The 18,533-nt window shown below is 35.5% G+C and overlaps 1 protein-coding gene across 1 annotated transcript; it reads right to left on the reverse strand.

Moving 5' to 3' along the window:
• Positions 1-2,145: 2,145 nt before the first annotated feature.
• Positions 2,146-18,208, reverse strand: LOC138315938 (sodium- and chloride-dependent GABA transporter 1-like). Its single transcript, XM_069257361.1, has 14 exons — positions 18,119-18,208; positions 12,865-13,011; positions 12,269-12,400; positions 8,555-8,837; positions 8,278-8,410; positions 7,866-8,000; positions 7,550-7,653; positions 6,881-7,005; positions 6,344-6,456; positions 5,988-6,119; positions 5,186-5,285; positions 3,303-3,403; positions 2,696-2,863; positions 2,146-2,366 (listed from the first exon to the last, which is right to left on the reverse strand). The coding sequence occupies exons 2-14, from the start codon at positions 12,980-12,982 to the stop codon at positions 2,277-2,279; spliced, it is 1,734 nt and encodes a 577-aa protein (XP_069113462.1). The 5' UTR covers positions 12,983-13,011; positions 18,119-18,208; the 3' UTR covers positions 2,146-2,276.
• Positions 18,209-18,533: the final 325 nt, after the last annotated feature.

The following is an 18,533-nucleotide window of genomic DNA, read 5'->3' on the forward strand; positions in this document are numbered from 1 at the left end:
GGATATTTCTGGTAACATTTAATAAATCATTAAACATTAATATATGATAATGTTACGATTTCAACAACAATTACAAAGCATTTACTATAAAAAGAAATTATTTAATTAAATCCTATCATTAGTTGAGGTTAATGATATCAATAAATCGACAAAATATGAATTGACATTTGTCTAGACTTGCACACAAACTAATATATATATATTACAAATGAACTAATAATTGATACGACACGAAAATGGAGCAATACTTAGACTACGAGCAGCTTCTTCTGTAGAAATTAGAAGTCTGAGCCGTCGTCTGTTTCCCGGTCATCTGGATACAGTCTGTTTCAGGTCTGGTAAGGTAAACTAAGTCACATAATGTTTTTGATAGTGTAGATGAACGTTCTACAAACTTAACTTTAATATTCCTAATGAGTTTGTTCAGTTTCTACAAAAATGTTTAGGAAAATATATAAAAATAGAACTCGCTCCTGTGCCTGTCTAAAATATCCTATGCACCTGTACGTCCGGTATGATCATGATTGTAGACACCACACAGAGATTATAGATATAAAACAAAATAGCTTACAGGGGCTTGACAGAATGATGACAGATGAACACATAGTTAAAGCTCTTTGGAAAGAAGTTAATAAAGGAACAAACTTAACGTGATCCCTAATGTACATTATTTCACATTTCCTCCAATCGCGGACCATAAAATGTGTTTCACCTTTGGTGGTTGCAATATATTTTTGTCTCTTATACATATCCTTAAACGGATGTTTAAAGGCATTCAATCCATTCATTTGAAGACATCTTGCGCATCTTGTCTGTGTTTTGCCTCTGTGCTTTTGTGAAGCTAATTTTCGAATCATGAAAATGCCGTCACACTGAAGTATTCAATATGACACCACCGAGATCACCTAACAGAATTCAGTCTGCGTAAGATTGTTTAATGATTCTGGTTGTAATATACTGACAATCAGTCGTTGAGCGCCCATTTCTTTTTAATCTGAACCTATACATTTGTAGATCGAAAGCATTCCTGAAAAGGGCGAACTAACATCAAAAGGCGAAAAGTCAAATGATGCTAATAGAGACGTCACGGAAAAATAGAAAATAAAAAAAAAAAAACTAGAATTATGTTTTTTGTGATCATACAATAGAGGGCAGCACTTTCTGCATGGCATACAATGCAGTAATGAATATCAAGTGTAAACTTAAGTGGTAATTAAAATATTTCATTCTATAATCGGTATAGTTACTATAAATCCATTGATGGATCTATGACCAACGGTTTGTAATAAAACTTGAAAGAAAATAAAACCTCATATGAAAATCATGAAAGCTGCTCCCCATTAACAGTACCAGGTTTAAAGGTAAGAATTGGCCACATGTATCTGAAATGAGCCGAACTGGGTCAAACGGATCATTTAATGAAGCGTGCCACTTGGATCATATATTTAGAGATCAAAAGTGTCAATTAATCACTGAAATGTTTTCTTGGTAGAATAGAAGATCTTATATATTCATCATATTTGATAAATTGCATAGAAATTACATTTCAATATTTAAGAAATGAAATACTTTGAAGCGTATCTTTCATAAGGATGCCGCCATTTTGTTTCCAAAAAATCTAAACGCGATTCATTAAATGGTGCATACCGTACGTGCTATACGATTGGTCCGAATACGATAAAGGAACCAATAGTATGACAATACGATGAGTCCGAGTTACCAAAACGACGTCAGTTTTAAGTACGATTTCCATCGATTTGTCCATCCTTCCGGTGAATTTTTGACACCACCATTGACAGAATGCCACACGTATTGTACTGGCCCCTTTTAAGTATCAATGTAGTATTTTGACATCACGGCGAAAATCGAAGTTTTCGCTCCTAAAACTCGGACAAACTAAAACAACGTTAATAAATGGTTTTTTAATTCGAATGAAATAAATGGATACAGACTCACCAGCCAGACAAATTTTCAAACTAATGCTTCAGTAAAACATTCGTAAGGCTTCAGTACTACATTCATCGAGAAATCCAGATGACAAAAGTGAATGCGTGGAATGTGTTTTTTATCAATAATAAAACGAACGAAACTTACATGCCAATCTAAATTTATTTTAGTAACATGTAAAACAAAAAGGAATCGTGATATTATATCTGTTTTTCACAAGTTCTGATAAATCAACTATTATTAGGCAGATCTCAACATACAGAACGACTGCTTATCAAAAAAATAATATTTTAAGGTTGTCAAAATATTTCAGTGTATTCATAAATGAATCATAATAAACTATCGGCGTTTTGTTCTTGTTGATCTAGTCGCAAATTCTTTGTCCATTCAGGTAAGGGCATAATGGATCGAAGAAACCTCTGAAACAACAAACATTTTTTTTTATAAAATAAGATAGCACTAATGGGTCCAAACGTTGATATAACATATGTATTATTCGTTAGGTGTATCAATTCAATAACATATGTAAATCTAACAAAATGTATTCCTTGGTTCCTCTCTGCTTGCCAAATTGAAAATTAAAAAATGTAATTAACTTCATAGGAACAATTTCAAAGTATCCTTATGACAAAATCGCAATGTGTTAATATCCGATCTGATTAAACCACCTATTATCATAACGTTTGATAAACCTCTATTGAACGGTTATAATAATGTGTATTCTAATCAGCATGTATCAATGCCATACCTGTCTGGCTCCTCCTTGTTGGTTAAGAAGAGTAAGTATTATATTTCCAACTAAAGGCAATAACGGCACAAGGGCGATAATCCATCCCACACCAATAGACCAGTACGGGTAGGGGGCGCCTCCGTATGTAACAGGCTTATGTTGGACCAGACTCATTATCCAGACAACCTTAAAACATTCCAAATATGGTAATGTATCACTACTATTCTGTTGTAGAAAGTACACCAATCTGGATATTTAATATACCACGTTTTAAACTTACTTCGTCTACCATTCTATCAAACGTATTTCAGTAAAGCTCGCTCATACAATATATACTTCACAAACAAATGTGTAGTGATTTCGAATGTGATCTCTGGCAGATATGTAATTTCTGGTCTTGAGAAAGTATAAACACACAAAATTGACAATAATATGGTAATATAGTCGTAATAATATCACCTCAGGTCGCACGATACTGATAGAAGAAACGCCGGACGGGACTTTTGTTTTTGCACAGACAACTGATAAAGCTACAAAATCCGAACTATCGTTCTTTAGTTGTCAATAAATTTATGAATACACGATAAAATTATTATTTTAGATAACATTTTCACACATTACATACCAATACACAACCAGGTGTTATGAATCTCCAGAATACCTGCCAGAACTTCGGGATGGGATATCCGATCATAACAGATATATCCTCGCTTAAATTGCCAGATCCTACAAATAAATGGCATGATATAGATGATGCATTTATATTTACTATTATTAATGACATGATCAAAGCTGAGAGGATATCATACAAAATAACACCGAAAAAGAAACAAATTAAATTTCCAGTTACTTTGTACCAAGGGTGCTATTTTCGCAAACTGTTTTCAAGATCATAACAAGAAGCTCATCTGACAACATTGGCAGCCATCAAATAGGAAGAATTTTTTTTCTTCAACATGGTGACTTGACAAACATCTTGGATGCAAAACCAGACGATAATGATGTGTTTTTTGCCATGCTAAAGTTTCAGTGAGAATGGATATATTAATGTAATTGTTTATATTTGTAGTCCAATGTCTCTCTGCAAAATGTCAAAAGTTTACGTTGGTAATGTATACGTGGCATAGGAGTTTTAAATAAACCAAATCTCTAGTAGTATGCGGTATCTGCCGGTTTTGGTGTACATGACTCAGTATGGTACATGTGCTATTATGCAAAGCCAACAACAGGTATCCCAGCGGATTGTTTCACTGTGCATACCTGTACAGTATTGTTTATATTATGGACAGGTGCATGATCAGCAGATGCTATCAAAAGTTTGCCAACTTACACATATATTTCTGATACAATAGTCCTACATTATAAATCTACTGGCATTCATAAAGATGTCTTCATGACAGTGGACATAATACCTGACTGTTAAAATTATTTGATTTAAAATGAACAAATGACTCTATTTTAACATATTTAATTTGTCAGATGTGTTGTCAGATCATCAGTACTCACCAAACACATATCTAATAGAGTTTAAAGTATTTCTTGATTTCTCTGTAAATGATGTTTTAAAATCATGGTTTCTTACACTGTTTACCATATTAACATTCTGTATAATTACAGGCTGTGTTGAAAGATACACTGGCAGTGGATGAACATACTTGATATCCGAGTTTATAATTTTTGTAGTTTAAAAGTCATTTTATTTCAATAAATTGATTGCTTCGAAAGTCGGCTTTTCAGATATATTTCAAAATTAAAGTTTGGGACTCAATACAATAAGAAAATAAATACCATCAAGGAACGTTATACAAAATACGGTTTTGTATATTTTAGTCGCCCTGAGATATCTTATTATCATATATTTCTTAAAACAAAATGCATGCGCCTGTGGCTCAAACTGCTAAAACAGTAGCTGCAACATTGTAGCTCAAAGGACTTTAAGACAGAAAATGGTGTCGTCTTTAGAGCTACTATTGGTGCCTATTTCTGCTAATGGAGTAAAGTAATGACTATGCAAACCATTATAAAACGTTTGTTTGCATTTTATCGTACTTGTTTGATATCGCTTACCTACTAGGCAATAAAACTGAACTACATGAAAAATCAGATTCTCATCGAGGCATTATTTTTTTACATAATACAATATGAAGGTCTTTATGAAGGGAATTTATACGGCAAGCCCACAAATTGTGAATTTGACGTCGTGTGAGCGGTACTGTTGGTATTAAGAATGGTAGTTATGTTTGTTTTGGACAAAAATAATATGTAAATGTTTGTATACGCATAAAATAATTGGAAACCTTCAAAAAAGTATAGAAAACTGTGCCCAAGTGATTTCCGGAGGCAGTGCTCCACTACGACACATAGGGACCAATTCGTACCCGGCTGAAAAGTATAATTCATAGGCCGGGTACGTATATTCGTTCCAGCTAAACAGTTGTTTAATCCTTACGGGACTTCGGAGAATACGATGGTTTAATAAAATATGATGTTAGTAAAGATGTCCCTTACCGTAGAGCCAGGCTAGAACAGAGGACTCCAGGAAGACGATTAACAACAAGGACACACTGGCTATGTACCAATCAAACAACTGTAATATGTACATCCCGCCCTGGTCAAGAAGGTAAGCAAATTTATAAAAAATATATGTAATTGTCATCTTAAGTCAATTTTACAATTTCTATTTATATAAAAAAAACTTCTACATCTGTGTATCTGTTTACAATGTTGATGATATCAATAATGTATCTTGTTATATGAATACAGATTTAGTCAATTTTATTATCAACACCTGTTTCAGAAATATTGATTTGATTTAATTAACTTGATCATTTCAGTAGCTAGAATTTGCTTTAAGAAATGGATTCTTCGTGTAATAATTCATGATATTTGTTATACTAATGAAATCACTTGTATGACAATACTTTTATTATCGAGTCCTGCAGTTAGGACGTAACCACTCTTTCCTATCGCTTCTTTTATCATGAAAGTTTTCGTTCTTATCAACCGTTTTCTCCTAATATCTTCTCACGTGTTTTCCTAATGCTGGCGTGTAGACTCTAAGTATTTGCTGCTGCTTCTCGGCACTCAGTATACAGGTAATTTTTTGTTTGTTTTCAATATATCATGACCGAGTGGAATGCCATTTTGGTTGTATTTCATACAGTATTTCAGCAATATCAACAATGTCAACAGAAATTCACGATGTCTTCTGGGAACGTAAACTCACATTAAAACTCTGTTATTTCCTAGGAGGGGAATACAGACCCTCAACCAAATAGAAGAATGACTCAGGGGTCACTGAAAATCTTACCTGATATACAAACGGAATCCCAAATATAAATGTCACCGAACACACGGCTGCAGACGTCCATGATACTCTGGAGCGAAACAGTTTCGGGTTGATGTCAGCAAGTGAGCCCGTCAAAACCTGTACCATCACGATCTATCAACATAAACATCAAAACCTGTACCATCACAATCTATCGATAGAAAGCTATATTGTCTATCTTGTCGATTTACTACCACGTTTAAGATGATCATAGCATTACTAATAGACACAGTGAAGTTTTTCAAGATTTTTGCGAAAGGATACATGCCTAATTTTGTTGTCATATTCGAAATCACAGATACAAGCATAATTGAAAGACTGACTTGTATAATACTGACCCTACTATCCAATCCTACTACCAGAAGAGTTAGGAAAAATAGACTCGACCATATTTGTGGAAACGGTAGTGTAGAAAGCGCTTCTGGGAATATCATAAAGGCAATACCTGGACCTTGTAATAAAAGGAAATAAGGCATTCTGTTAATCCAAATAATTCAAGAATTCATTGGTTTAAGCGTAGTATGAAGCTCTATTGTTTGGGCTTGTTTACTTATGAACAGTAAATAAAACACTTTCCATTTCCGTACATCCATTAACAGACAAAATCGTCCGTCTAACTATATGTGTCAAAATAATCATACCACCATTTAGTAGTATATATGTAGTCTTTGTAGTTATATATAGTTATAAGGATAAATATAAATGTACACTTTTATCGTTTTTAAGTTTAAGCCAACCAACCCAGCAGTCACCTCACACTGTCCGTCAGTGAATATAGAGATGTGAAAGTATTATTCAGGATTTTCTTTAACATAAAAAATGTGTATACACAACATTAACTACCAGTTTTTGTATATATGGACTTTTATACATACCATCAGCCACAACATTTTTTATGTTTAAGTTAAATGTGGTGGACATGTATCCAAGGGTAACAAAGATAACACAGCCAGCAAACAGACTCGTGAACGCATCAACAGCAGGAACTATCATGGCGTCTCTGGAATTAAAACCAATTACATTTCGTTTATTATTATTTGAAAATGAAAAATGAAACTACGATCACATTTTTACAAATCGGTGAGAATTGAAATGGAAGACATTGTGTTATCTTCAACTATAAGAAAGAAATATCTGGTACATCACATCCTCCAACATCACGCACAATAAGCATACACACACTAGATGACAAATTGACCATACTAAGTTGTCGTATGGTAATTTTAATCATATATTTATAAATGGCGTCCATATTTTAGCGGAAGTAACTAACGGAAATGCAAATAAATTAAGATATGTACAAAATCATACCATAACAAGTGTTCCATCTTTGAAAATTAAGTTGATAACTTTTGTTTACATCCAAAAATTCCAAAAGTTGAAAAAAAGATGAGTTTACGAACCTTTTATCTCACTAAGTATAATGTTGTCAGCTTGAAATGATAAAACCAACACAACACATTTCACTCCGTGTGCTATTATTAGAAAGGTAGAAATTCAAAACAAGTCTTTTTAATTACTCCCCCACTCCCGCCCCAATTTACCGATATATATTGTGATGGAATTTGTTGTGACTAGCCAGTATGATATGGTCAGCTGTGCCAAATCCCATGGAAAATATAACTTGGCTAGCAGCGTCGTACCAAACCTGTAAAATGGCGAAAGTTAATGACGATATATATCATGATTCGCAGATATTCTATAATTTTACTTCATCAGATATTATCGCCAATATATTTGTTCATCATTACATCTGTCTGTGTAGCATCCACATCTTATCGATATCTTAATTGAGATACGAACGGGATTAAGACGATAAGCCATTATTATTAAAATGGATTTTTATGTAATAATAATTACCGAAGGACGAAGCAACTCTTCCCACCTAGGGATGAAATAATATTTCAGTCCTGTCCATGCTCCGTCTAGTGTTAATCCACGAACCAGTAGAACGGTCAGAAATACGTAGGGAACAGTAGCGGCAACATACATTATCTAAAATATATATAACATGTAAGAACAAAATAATTTACCAGAACAAAAAAAATTAAAAGTCTACAATAGGTGATATCAAGGTTAAACAACAACGAAATGTTCAAACAATTCATAAAATATATGAAGAAGCGTTGACGTTCATGTATACGATATATATAATGGTTTACTTTTTGGAAAAACCTTTCATGTCAACATCGGATGCTAAAACTTGACAAAAAGTGTTGTGTTCAATTTTCCTTACCTATGCTGTTGTCGAGTATGTATCGTCTTTACTTACTTTTCCCGATAACTTGATCCCCTTGAAGACACAGAAGAACAGAATGACACACACACCAAGGTTACATAAAAGTAATTGCCAGCGAATTCCTCCCATTGTCTCTATACCATCAGTTAATTGAAGGACATTGTTTCTACAAATCATCATCATAACATTATCATATCATCGTCAGCATTATCCCGATTGAAATATCCTATCATGTATTTTATTAGACATGTAGCAAAAATAACCAGTGTGCACAAAACACGACCGTTAAATATAAGAAACGTAGACTTACGTCCAAAACTCCTCTGTTGCAGTCTTGCTGTCCTCTAAAGGTATGGTCGCATTTGTCCCGTTGCTTGGTCCAATAGAAACCGATTTATTGTAAAGAGTATCACTTCCGGTTCCGGTCAGAGATGTACGGGAGTAGCAATTTGCTGTGTTCCAAGTGTTATCACAGTTGCTCCATGGGAGGCGTAGGGAGAAACAGTGGACGAAGTAATACAAGGTCCAGGCTATAATGACGTTGTAGTATAGAGCAATAACCGTGTTGGTCAAAATCATGGCATACCCAACACCTGTTAATTGAATATCAGCAATCAATTGGTTCACCAATCTATAGTCTCCTGTAATATGTCATCAATATAGTCTCCTGTATTATGTCACCAATCTACAGTCTCCTGTATTATGTCATCAATCTACAGTCTCCTGTATTAAGTCATCAATCTACAGTCTCCTGTATTATGTCATCAATCTTCAGTCACCTGTACTATGTCATCAATCTTCAGTCTCCTGTACTATGTCATCAATCTACAGTCTCCTGTATTATATCATCAATCTACAGTCTCCTGTATTATGTCATCAATCTTCAGTCACCTGTATTATGTCATCAATCAACAATCTCCTGTATTATGTCATCAATCTACAGTCTCCTGTATTATGTCATCAATCTACAGTCTCCTGTATTATGTCATCAATCTACAGTCTCCTGTATTATGTCATCAATCTACAGTCTCCTGTATTATGTCATCAATCTACAGTCTCCTGTATTATGTCATCAATCTACAGTCTCCTGTATTATGTCATCAATTTACAGTCTCCTGTATTATGTCATCAATCTACAGTCTCCTGTATTATGTCATCAATCTACAGTCTCCTGTATTATGTCATCAATCTACAGTCTCCTGTATTATGTCATCAATCTACAGTCTCTTGTATTATGTCATCAATCTACAGTCTCCTGTATTATGTCATCAATCTTACAGTCTCCTGTCAATCTACATGTCATCAATCTCCTGTATTATGCATCAATCCTGTATTTATGTCATCATCAATCTACAGTCTCCTGTATTATGTCATCAATCTACAGTCTCCTGTATTATGTCATCAATTTACAGTCTCCTGTATTATGTCATCAATCTACAGTCTCCTGTATTATGTCATCAATCTTCAGTCTCCTGTATTATGTCATCAATCTCATCAATCTTCAGTCTCCTGTATTTATGTCATCAGTCATAATCTATTCAGTCTCCTGTACTATGTCATCAATCTACAGTCTCCTGTATTATGTCATCAATCTACAGTCTCCTGTCTCTGTATTATGTCATCAATCTACAATCTCTGTATTATGTCATCTCATGTCATCGATCTACAGTCTCCTGTATTATGTCATCAATCTTCAGTCTCCTGTATTATGTCATCAATCTACAGTCTCCTGTATTATGTCATCAATCTACAGTCTCCTGTATTATGTCATCAATCTACAGTCTCCTGTATTATGTCATCAATCTACAGTCTCCTGTATTATGTCATCAATCTACAGTCTCCTGTATTATGTCATCAATCTACAGTCTCCTGTATTATGTCATCAATCTACAGTCTCCTGTATTATGTCATCAATCTACAGTCTCCTGTATTATGTCATCAATCTACAGTCTCCTGTATTATGTCATCAATCTACAGTCTCCTGTATTATGTCATCAATCTACAGTCTCCTGCTGTCAGACATTGTGGTGTTTCGTTTATGATCCCCATCAATCTGCCGTATGTTGGCCGTTTAGTTGGTGTTGTTTGTTTGATTTTATTAGACATTGTGGCCTATTAACTCAATCTGCTAAGGTCGTTAGTCCAGGGCGGCCTCACATGTATGTGGTTGTGCTGTGTAACCACTATGTTTGGTGATACGGAGGTGCCGTTGTTTTGGGAGGACGTGTGTGACTGCAGTATATTCATGTAGTGTCTTATTGTATAGTGAAGTGAAGTTTTGCCATTTTTACGGAGTCGCTATTTCACTGATTGAGCATGCCGCCTAAAAGGACACAAAACAAAACACATCCCCACCCGAGGTCCACTTTATACTCTTGAAAACGGGCGAAACAGTCGTTCCCACGTCTCTGTAGGCCTGAGCGCTAAGCATTGAGCACGATCTACCACTTTTTATTGACTTTGGTGTGTCCGGCCTGACTAATCTCGATACGTTTTTCACGGTCCGCCCAAGGCTAAGTATTTTTACGCCATTTTTTTCTGTAATGGTTAATCACTTAATCTGTCTTTTGCAATAATAGCTTTTGTATAATTTGATGGTTTTAATGTGTTTGATAATGACTATTTCTATTCAATAATACAAATAATCCATGAAGTTGCAAATATGTACCAGGCCAGGCAATGATACTTCATCAGATATTGGTTGCAACGTAAGACCGTAATAAGACGTAACACGCCGTATCACGTCGGGCTTTCAATCGCGTACAAGCCGTGATGTGCCTTGACAGAACGTATCGAAACGGTTATCATCCACCTTGGCTTGCCGTCAAAACCTTGACAAAACGGCACAAAACGTGCAGCCAATCTGCATCAACCGTGATAAAACGTGGAAAAAACGCAACAGAACGTCACAAAACTTGAAATCACCGTTAGATTCCGTGAAACGTGCTTGCTGCCCGTTCCACCTCGGACCGTCTGGAAGTTTTGTTACGGCCTCGCACGCATTGTTACGTTTTGTTACGTCAATCCCGTTTTATGACGTCCTGTGGCGTTTACCATCTGTAACGTGACTGCCGTGGCAAATTTTTTGACAGTTTAAAAATCTGGCACGGCATCCACGGTAATCACGACCGCTCACGTTTGTCTATCACGTCCTTCTGCGTTGTTCAAGTTGTCTCGCGGTCACCACGTTTTGTCCACGGTGGCCCGAAACGGGGCTGCCGTGGCCGCCGGGAACATAGTGTAAACCTAGCATTAGGTCATGTAAGGACGGCCTCCCATGTATGTTGTGTGCTGCGTGTATGGTGTACGAGGTGCGTGTTTTGGGAGACTGCGGTATATTCATGTTGTGTCTTCTTGTATAGTGGAACTGTTGCCCCTTTAAGAGTGCTATATCACTGAAGCATGCCGCTGAAGACACCAACCAACACATCCCACCCGGTCACATTATACTGACAACGGGCGAACCAGTCGTCCCACTCCCTGTATGATGTGCGCTATGCAGGAGCAGAAACTACCACTTTTATAGACTTTGGTGTGTCCCGGCCTGGGAACAACCCAGAGCCTTTCTCACAGGGGCGAACGCTCAACTCAAGGCCAAAAGTAAGGCGGTGCTAAGGGGGGCATTAGGAAAGACAAAATCAGTTAGGAAGAAGAGAAAAGATTAGATCCTAAATTTAGTCGCCTTTTACGATCATGCAATAGGGGCAGCAGGTACAATTCTAACGCCCTACCTGCTATATGTAATATAAATAACAGTCTATATGATATATATGTAATATAAATAGCAGTCTAAGCGGTATGTGTAACATAGATAACAGTCTACACGGTATATATGTAATATAAATACCGGTCTATACGGTATATATGTAATATAAATAACAGTCTATACGGTATATATGTAATATACATAAATGGGCACTATTTCATTTGGTAGATGAAATTAAATATTTAAGTTTGCCACTTCTACCAGAATTATTTTATATATGTGCTGTAGAAAGTATTCATACGTTATATGTTACCGTACCTTTAAAGAGGGGACAGCACATCCACGCCTTAGCTGGTCCACTACTACAGTACTGGGGATAGGAGAACTGTAACAGGATCTGGGGGATCCCAATCATGGCTAGGAACAGGAAAAAGGGTACCAGGAAAGCTCCTGTTGGGAAATTGTAATCAATAAAATGTGAGTAGTTCATATTTTAAAGTAAATTGTAACCAATCTTATTATAACCAGTGACTTATCTTATAGAGCCTTCCATAAAATTTGTATGCTTTGCTGAGAGTTTTGAGTTACAGAATGTTCTTAGAACTGGGCCCAGATTTGCAATAGACTATGAAGAGTAAAAGTGTAGAAGATATGATTTGAAACAGAAGATATTTCATTCATTGTTTAAAATATGGTATGGGTAAATATAATACATTAATGTAATAAACAATTGATTTACTTTTTTGTATGTGTAATTTGATGAAAAAATACAGACAAAAAGAATAACTACAATTTCAATTTAAATTTTGTTATTTTTGTAAAGCAGTAAATAAATATAAAAAATTCATGGATCATGGAATTATGAACTAATTTTATTTATAACACAAAATACAATCACAATAATCTGCACATACCTCCGCCATTTTTATAGCATATATACGGAAACCTCCAGATATTTCCGAGTCCCACACTGACGCCAATACATGAAAACAGGAACTCCAACCCATTTTTCCAAGTCTCGCGCTCTTTCATTGTTACTGTCGCCTGAAGATTTTATATCACTGTAGATGGCCAAAATGAAATATTTATTTATGTAGAACCTAGTAATAATTCAAGATTAATCGTAAAGTTATATGTCCGTTCACTTACGTAACAAACTGATTGATGTAAATTCTACACACTTCATCGACAATATGTTTACATTCCTTCAAATGATATGCAACTCCAATGTAATACACTCGAAATAAAATCCATACATTTGATGATTTATTTAGTTTCTATTATTTTATGCAGAAGACACTCCAAACACACAATTAATACGCACAACACATCGCATACATGGGAGACCGTCCTTACATGACCCTGGTGGTTGATAGGACGTAAATTAAATCAATCAAACAAACCAAATAAGCACCCATTAGTATTATAGCGACAACGGACAAACCAGTCGTCCCTTTCCCTTTATGCTGAACGCTAAGCAGGAGCTGAAACTACCACTTTTATATTCGATGGTGTGTCTCGGCCAGGGGACAGAACCAAGAGCCTTCCTCTGAGGGCGAGCGCTTAATTAAAGCCACAATTGCGGTAGTATCAAAGGAAAGGTTCAGACGAAAAAAATGCATCAAAATTAGTTGTCTTTTACGAGATCATGCAATGGGGGCAACAGGTACAATTCTAACGCCTTAACTGCATTGCAGAAAAAAGTATCCAACGATATTATAAAAAGTCATTAGCAAGTTTACAAAACATTTGTGGCATATTACCATGACAATCTCAGTGTTTGGGACCACCTAGCCTTCTAACACATCGGATAATGGTCTCCAACATTATTGTGAAATGTCAGTAAGCTTTATTACTGAGACAGGGGAGTTATACGTACAATTGGTTTCAAAGAAATATTAAGCTGAAAGAGGCACACACTGCAGATCCTAAAATATACCAATGAATGCTTGCATACCAAATAAAAGGTGCATGGACCTTGGTCATCATACAGAATTTCACAAATCTGCCATACTTGGGAGTCAAGACGATTTTTGACATTTTTTAACAATTTGGCCTCTGGGGAGTAGGGACCATAACATTTACAAAGTTTGTGTAAAATATCAGTGAATATACTTCAGTAGTTTTGGAGAGGAAGACGAAAATGTAAATCGATTACGGACACGACGCACATCGACAGACAAAAGACAATTAGAATAGGTCACTTGAGCTAGAATTAGCGACGTACAAAAATGATATACCCTAGGACTTATAACGCTGTCAGATTTAGAATGCATTATAATTTATGTTTTGTCCTTGTAGTGATAGTTTTATGTAAAACTTACACATCTAAGATAACAAATGTTGTTGTCTGTGATATTACCAAGCTTTGAATATTGTATTTTGAAAAAGAAATAGACTGTTATATAAGACTCTTTCATACGTTGATATGAAGGATAGGGATATTCTACCCAAGGTTCACAAAATGTAGTAAAACCCTAGGCTTGCCGAGGGTTTTGCAACATTTTGTGATCCCGAGGGTAGAATATCCCTATCCTTCATATCAACTTATGAAAGAGTATTTTTCTTTCATACCTCGACGTTTTATTGCAATTTTACACCTATAATATCTCACCATTTTGAAACAAATTCGAAGAAATCCACGGCTGAAAAACAATTTTTATACATGAAAAATTACTTGATATTTTCAACAAAAATTCCGTTGTTTGCATCTTTTATAACAAAACCAGTCAAGATTGTGAGAAAAATGTAACAATTTTACCGAAGAAATAGATTTTTTGTTGACGCCGTGACGTCACGAGGCTTTATTGTTGTATTGGTAGCCATGCAATACAGCCTCAGGCGGCATGAGTGTATTGCCCTAGACCAGCCAGTATTACACCCGTAGGTATGAGAGAAAGTGGGTTATTGACAGTACAATATTTCCCAAACTGCTCGGTTAACTTTTAAATAAAAGCCTTAAGAATGTATTCTTCTGGGGTTTCAGTCGCGTTGAAGTCTCGTTTTGACAAAGATCATAGATGTTATGAGATTTTTAAATACCATTTATCAACATCGGTAGTAAATTGTCAGTTTCTATTTTCAGTAGATTTTTTATACGGGGGTTTTAAGAAATGGTCCATTTGGCGGCCATTTTGAAATTGTCATTTTTCGCTTTTGTAGAGCCATAGTTTTAACATTAAGTACTGAAATCGTTTTTACTGAAAACATCACTGCGCCAGCATTTTCAGCTGTATCGAGCTAAACATTTTTTGTAAATCTTTACTAGGTTCGTGGTAATTAAAATATTGAGCATTAATGTGTGAAATGATACACCTTTGTCACTTTATTTTTATATTTAATGGTAATTTGAGCACTTTTATTTTTTACTCTGAAATATTGAAAAATAACAAATATTCAAATGGGCCATAGAATTAGTCACACGGACACCCCTCCCCTCTCCCTTTTCCTGCCTGATTTAGAAAGAACAACACTTTCCCTATAAAAAGGCAAAATGTTAACAAAAGTTTAATACCAGAACTTTTTCTATGAATGGTTATATTGGGCAAAAATGGCTGAAAATGGTGTATTTTGAAGCTCAAAATGAAGGGTTAGGGGTAGCATATGTCGTTATTCTGAGAAAAAATAGGAGTCATATCGATCATAACTAATATATTCCAAAAATCTATATGAGAAAAAAATTTTATACAAGGAATTTTTTGACCTCTCAAAGGTGTACATCCTTAATAAACAGTTTATCAACCAATCTTTAAGTGGGCAAAGTTTAAAGAAAATTAAACGAGGGGGGATTTTTAGGCCTAACTGTATTGAACTTAACTTAAGGGAAGAAAAATACCGAAATATCTCCACTAAAGAGTGAACATTCATCGAACTATATTTCTGATGAAATACAAAAACACCTTTTAAACGATCACGTTTCATCGATACCACAGTGCATGAACGGAAGTGAATAGTATTATCTAAAATACGTAGTTGCTAGTCTGTATAGCGGTACTCTGACACTTGTTGAGGCAAATAAAGCAATGAGTAGTGGATACTTTTGCCAATTTTATTTATTCTATTTCTTTGTTGACAACTTTAGTTATGAACGGCGTCGCGGACAGAAAATTGTACTATCAATGATTTACGAAATGTTGAGGGTAATTCGGCATTTATATTTCAGACATTTTTCAAAAGCTGAATTGCTGTTCAGCGCCGAAGAATTGAGAAACTTGACTGGTATTTTTCCTAATTTAAGATATGTGTTTTGGGAGACTGTTGTATATTCGTTTTTGTGTCTTTTATAGTGGAACTGTTGCCCTGTTTATAGTGTTATATCACTGACGAATACCGTCGAAGACAACAAGCAACATACCCCACCCGGTCACATTATACCGACAACGAACGAACCCTGATGCGGAGCGCTAAGTAGGAGCAGAAACTATCGTAAAAAGCGACTGAATTAAGTATGTTGTCTTTTCTCTTTTTCCTTGTTGATTTGTTTAGTTAATCAACGTCCCATTAACAGCCAGGGTCATCTAAGGACAGCCTACCATGCGGTGCATTGCGTGCATGAAGTGTGGGTGTGTGTTTTGGGAGACCGGTATATTCGTGTTGTGTCTTGTACAGTGGAACTCTTGCCCTTTTTACAGTGCTATATCACAGAAGACACCAGGCAACTCCTGACCTTATTCTTCCTAACGTCTTCCATGACACTGCCTTACATTTTGGCCTTTTGTTGAGCGCTCGCTGCTGTGAATAGGCTCTAGGTTCTGTCCCATGGCCGAGGCACACTAAAGTCTATAATAATTGGTAGCTCCTGCTTAGAGATCATGATACTAATTCCACTAAACAAACAGCTACAACCACGCACCATGCACACATTCAAGCCCCATATACACTAGGGACTCTGGCTGTTGATAGGACGTTAATTTAAACAAACAAACAAAGGATTTGTACCAAAACACTCCTACGCGTATCATGGAACTAATAGAATTATAACCCTTTATGCTGTTATCGTTGGAAAATCATGAACACGTGGGATTTTTTTGCGATTTCTTCAAAGCCTTTGATAATGTATGGCATTAAGGCCTCATAAACAAACTTCGGCAATATGGACTAATTGAAAATGTACCTGGATAGCCTCATATTTGTCGTACAAAAACTGAATTGTTTATATGTATAATTCCAAATCTTTGAAAAATATTAAAGCAAGCAGGACGCTGTCTTGGTAGATCTATTTTCCTTATTTGTATTAATCATTTATCCCCCCAAATCACTATGTCGCCCTTTTTGCTGACGGCACCTGATTTAACAAATTAAGGTCTTACGCTTACGCTAAGGCCAAAAGACGGAAACCATGCTAGTATCTTTTTCAAAGCTCACTTTTAACATTCAATAACACAGTTATAGAAATTACAGAAGAACCATTATGATTAAGTAGTGATGCTAGATGATCAAACATATCGATGATCTTATCAAGAAGGTTTCGAAATATATACCAACTCTTCGTAAATTGAAATTTCTACAACAAAGCATAACAAAAATAGTCAAAATGAATCTAACATCCACCAGATCTACATTAGAATATTATTATGTGAAGTTGATAGATATTGTGGTGTTACCATATCTAATAAACTAGAGAATTCAAAACTTGACGCCGTTCGTAGTATTATGTGGTTAGGCCATAGTTGTGTTTTTTAGTTAGTTTTTTTGCGTCCGCGTGTTGGTACATTGTATATTTTAGATCTCTTGAGTGAAAAAACAAACACAAACATTTTTTAGAACTGGGCAATAAAAGAGGTGTGTAACTGGGTAAGTAATGTTTCCTACAATTTCCATAGATGTAAAATCTATTAAAAGAAAACTCTTTTTCTAAATTTGATAAGTTAAAATGAATAAAATTATTTTTGTACAAAAATATACAAAATAAGTATTCATTTAAACCCCCAAAAAGCTTCAATTCCATAGCAAAATATTGTGGTTACTTCCATGTGTGTGTTTTCCGTCTTACTGGATGGTAGGTTTAAGAAAATCAAAATGACGCAAAACAGAAAAAAACACAACTATGGCCTTACCAGTATATACTAAAGCAAAGTTGATGACTTTCATTTTATCTAAACGGAGGAAGATAACTCTTTCATTATAACAAACATCAAACAGCTCCACCACACTTGTAAGATATCTTACCGGAAAACATTGGTTTCTTGACAAATTATGACTTATGAAATTCCCAGCAAGTGAGGCATTAAACAACGTTATAGACAACAGACATTAAACTCACAGCAGTTGTTTGAGTCCGAACTCGATTGATCAGTGAACCCATAGTCGTCTAGATAAGCAGGCAACAAGTAAACCACTAAACCACTCGAGTTTCATTTGCTTTAACATACTGAATAAAGTCTCTTCATAGGTTGAGTACATTGTATCTGCATTACTAATTCAATGTCAGATGCAAATGTGATTCATGATGTTCATGGTCACGACCCGCAACTTTCATGACAGGTACATTTTCTTACCTTGCTACACATTCGACGTACCTGCCATACAATTAATATTGGGATCTTGACATATTCTTATCTGACTTCGTCTCAATTTTTAACCT

Source organism: Argopecten irradians, chromosome 1 (genome assembly GCF_041381155.1).
Source record: "Argopecten irradians isolate NY chromosome 1, Ai_NY, whole genome shotgun sequence".
Lineage (NCBI taxonomy): Eukaryota > Metazoa > Mollusca > Bivalvia > Pectinida > Pectinidae > Argopecten > Argopecten irradians.

Bases quoted from the DNA above. Each gene is read 5' to 3' on its own strand.
- LOC138315938 (XM_069257361.1), bottom strand. From the start codon at position 12,982: ATGAAAGAGCGCGAGACTTGGAAAAATGGGTTGGAGTTCCTGTTTTCA. The intron at 3,404-5,185 runs GTAAGGGACATC...ATTTATTTGTAG, and splicing joins TGTTCTAGCCTGGCTCTACG to GATCTGGCAATTTAAGCGAG. The intron at 2,864-3,302 runs GTATGTAATGTG...GAATGTTTTAAG, and splicing joins TAACACCTGGTTGTGTATTG to GTTGTCTGGATAATGAGTCT.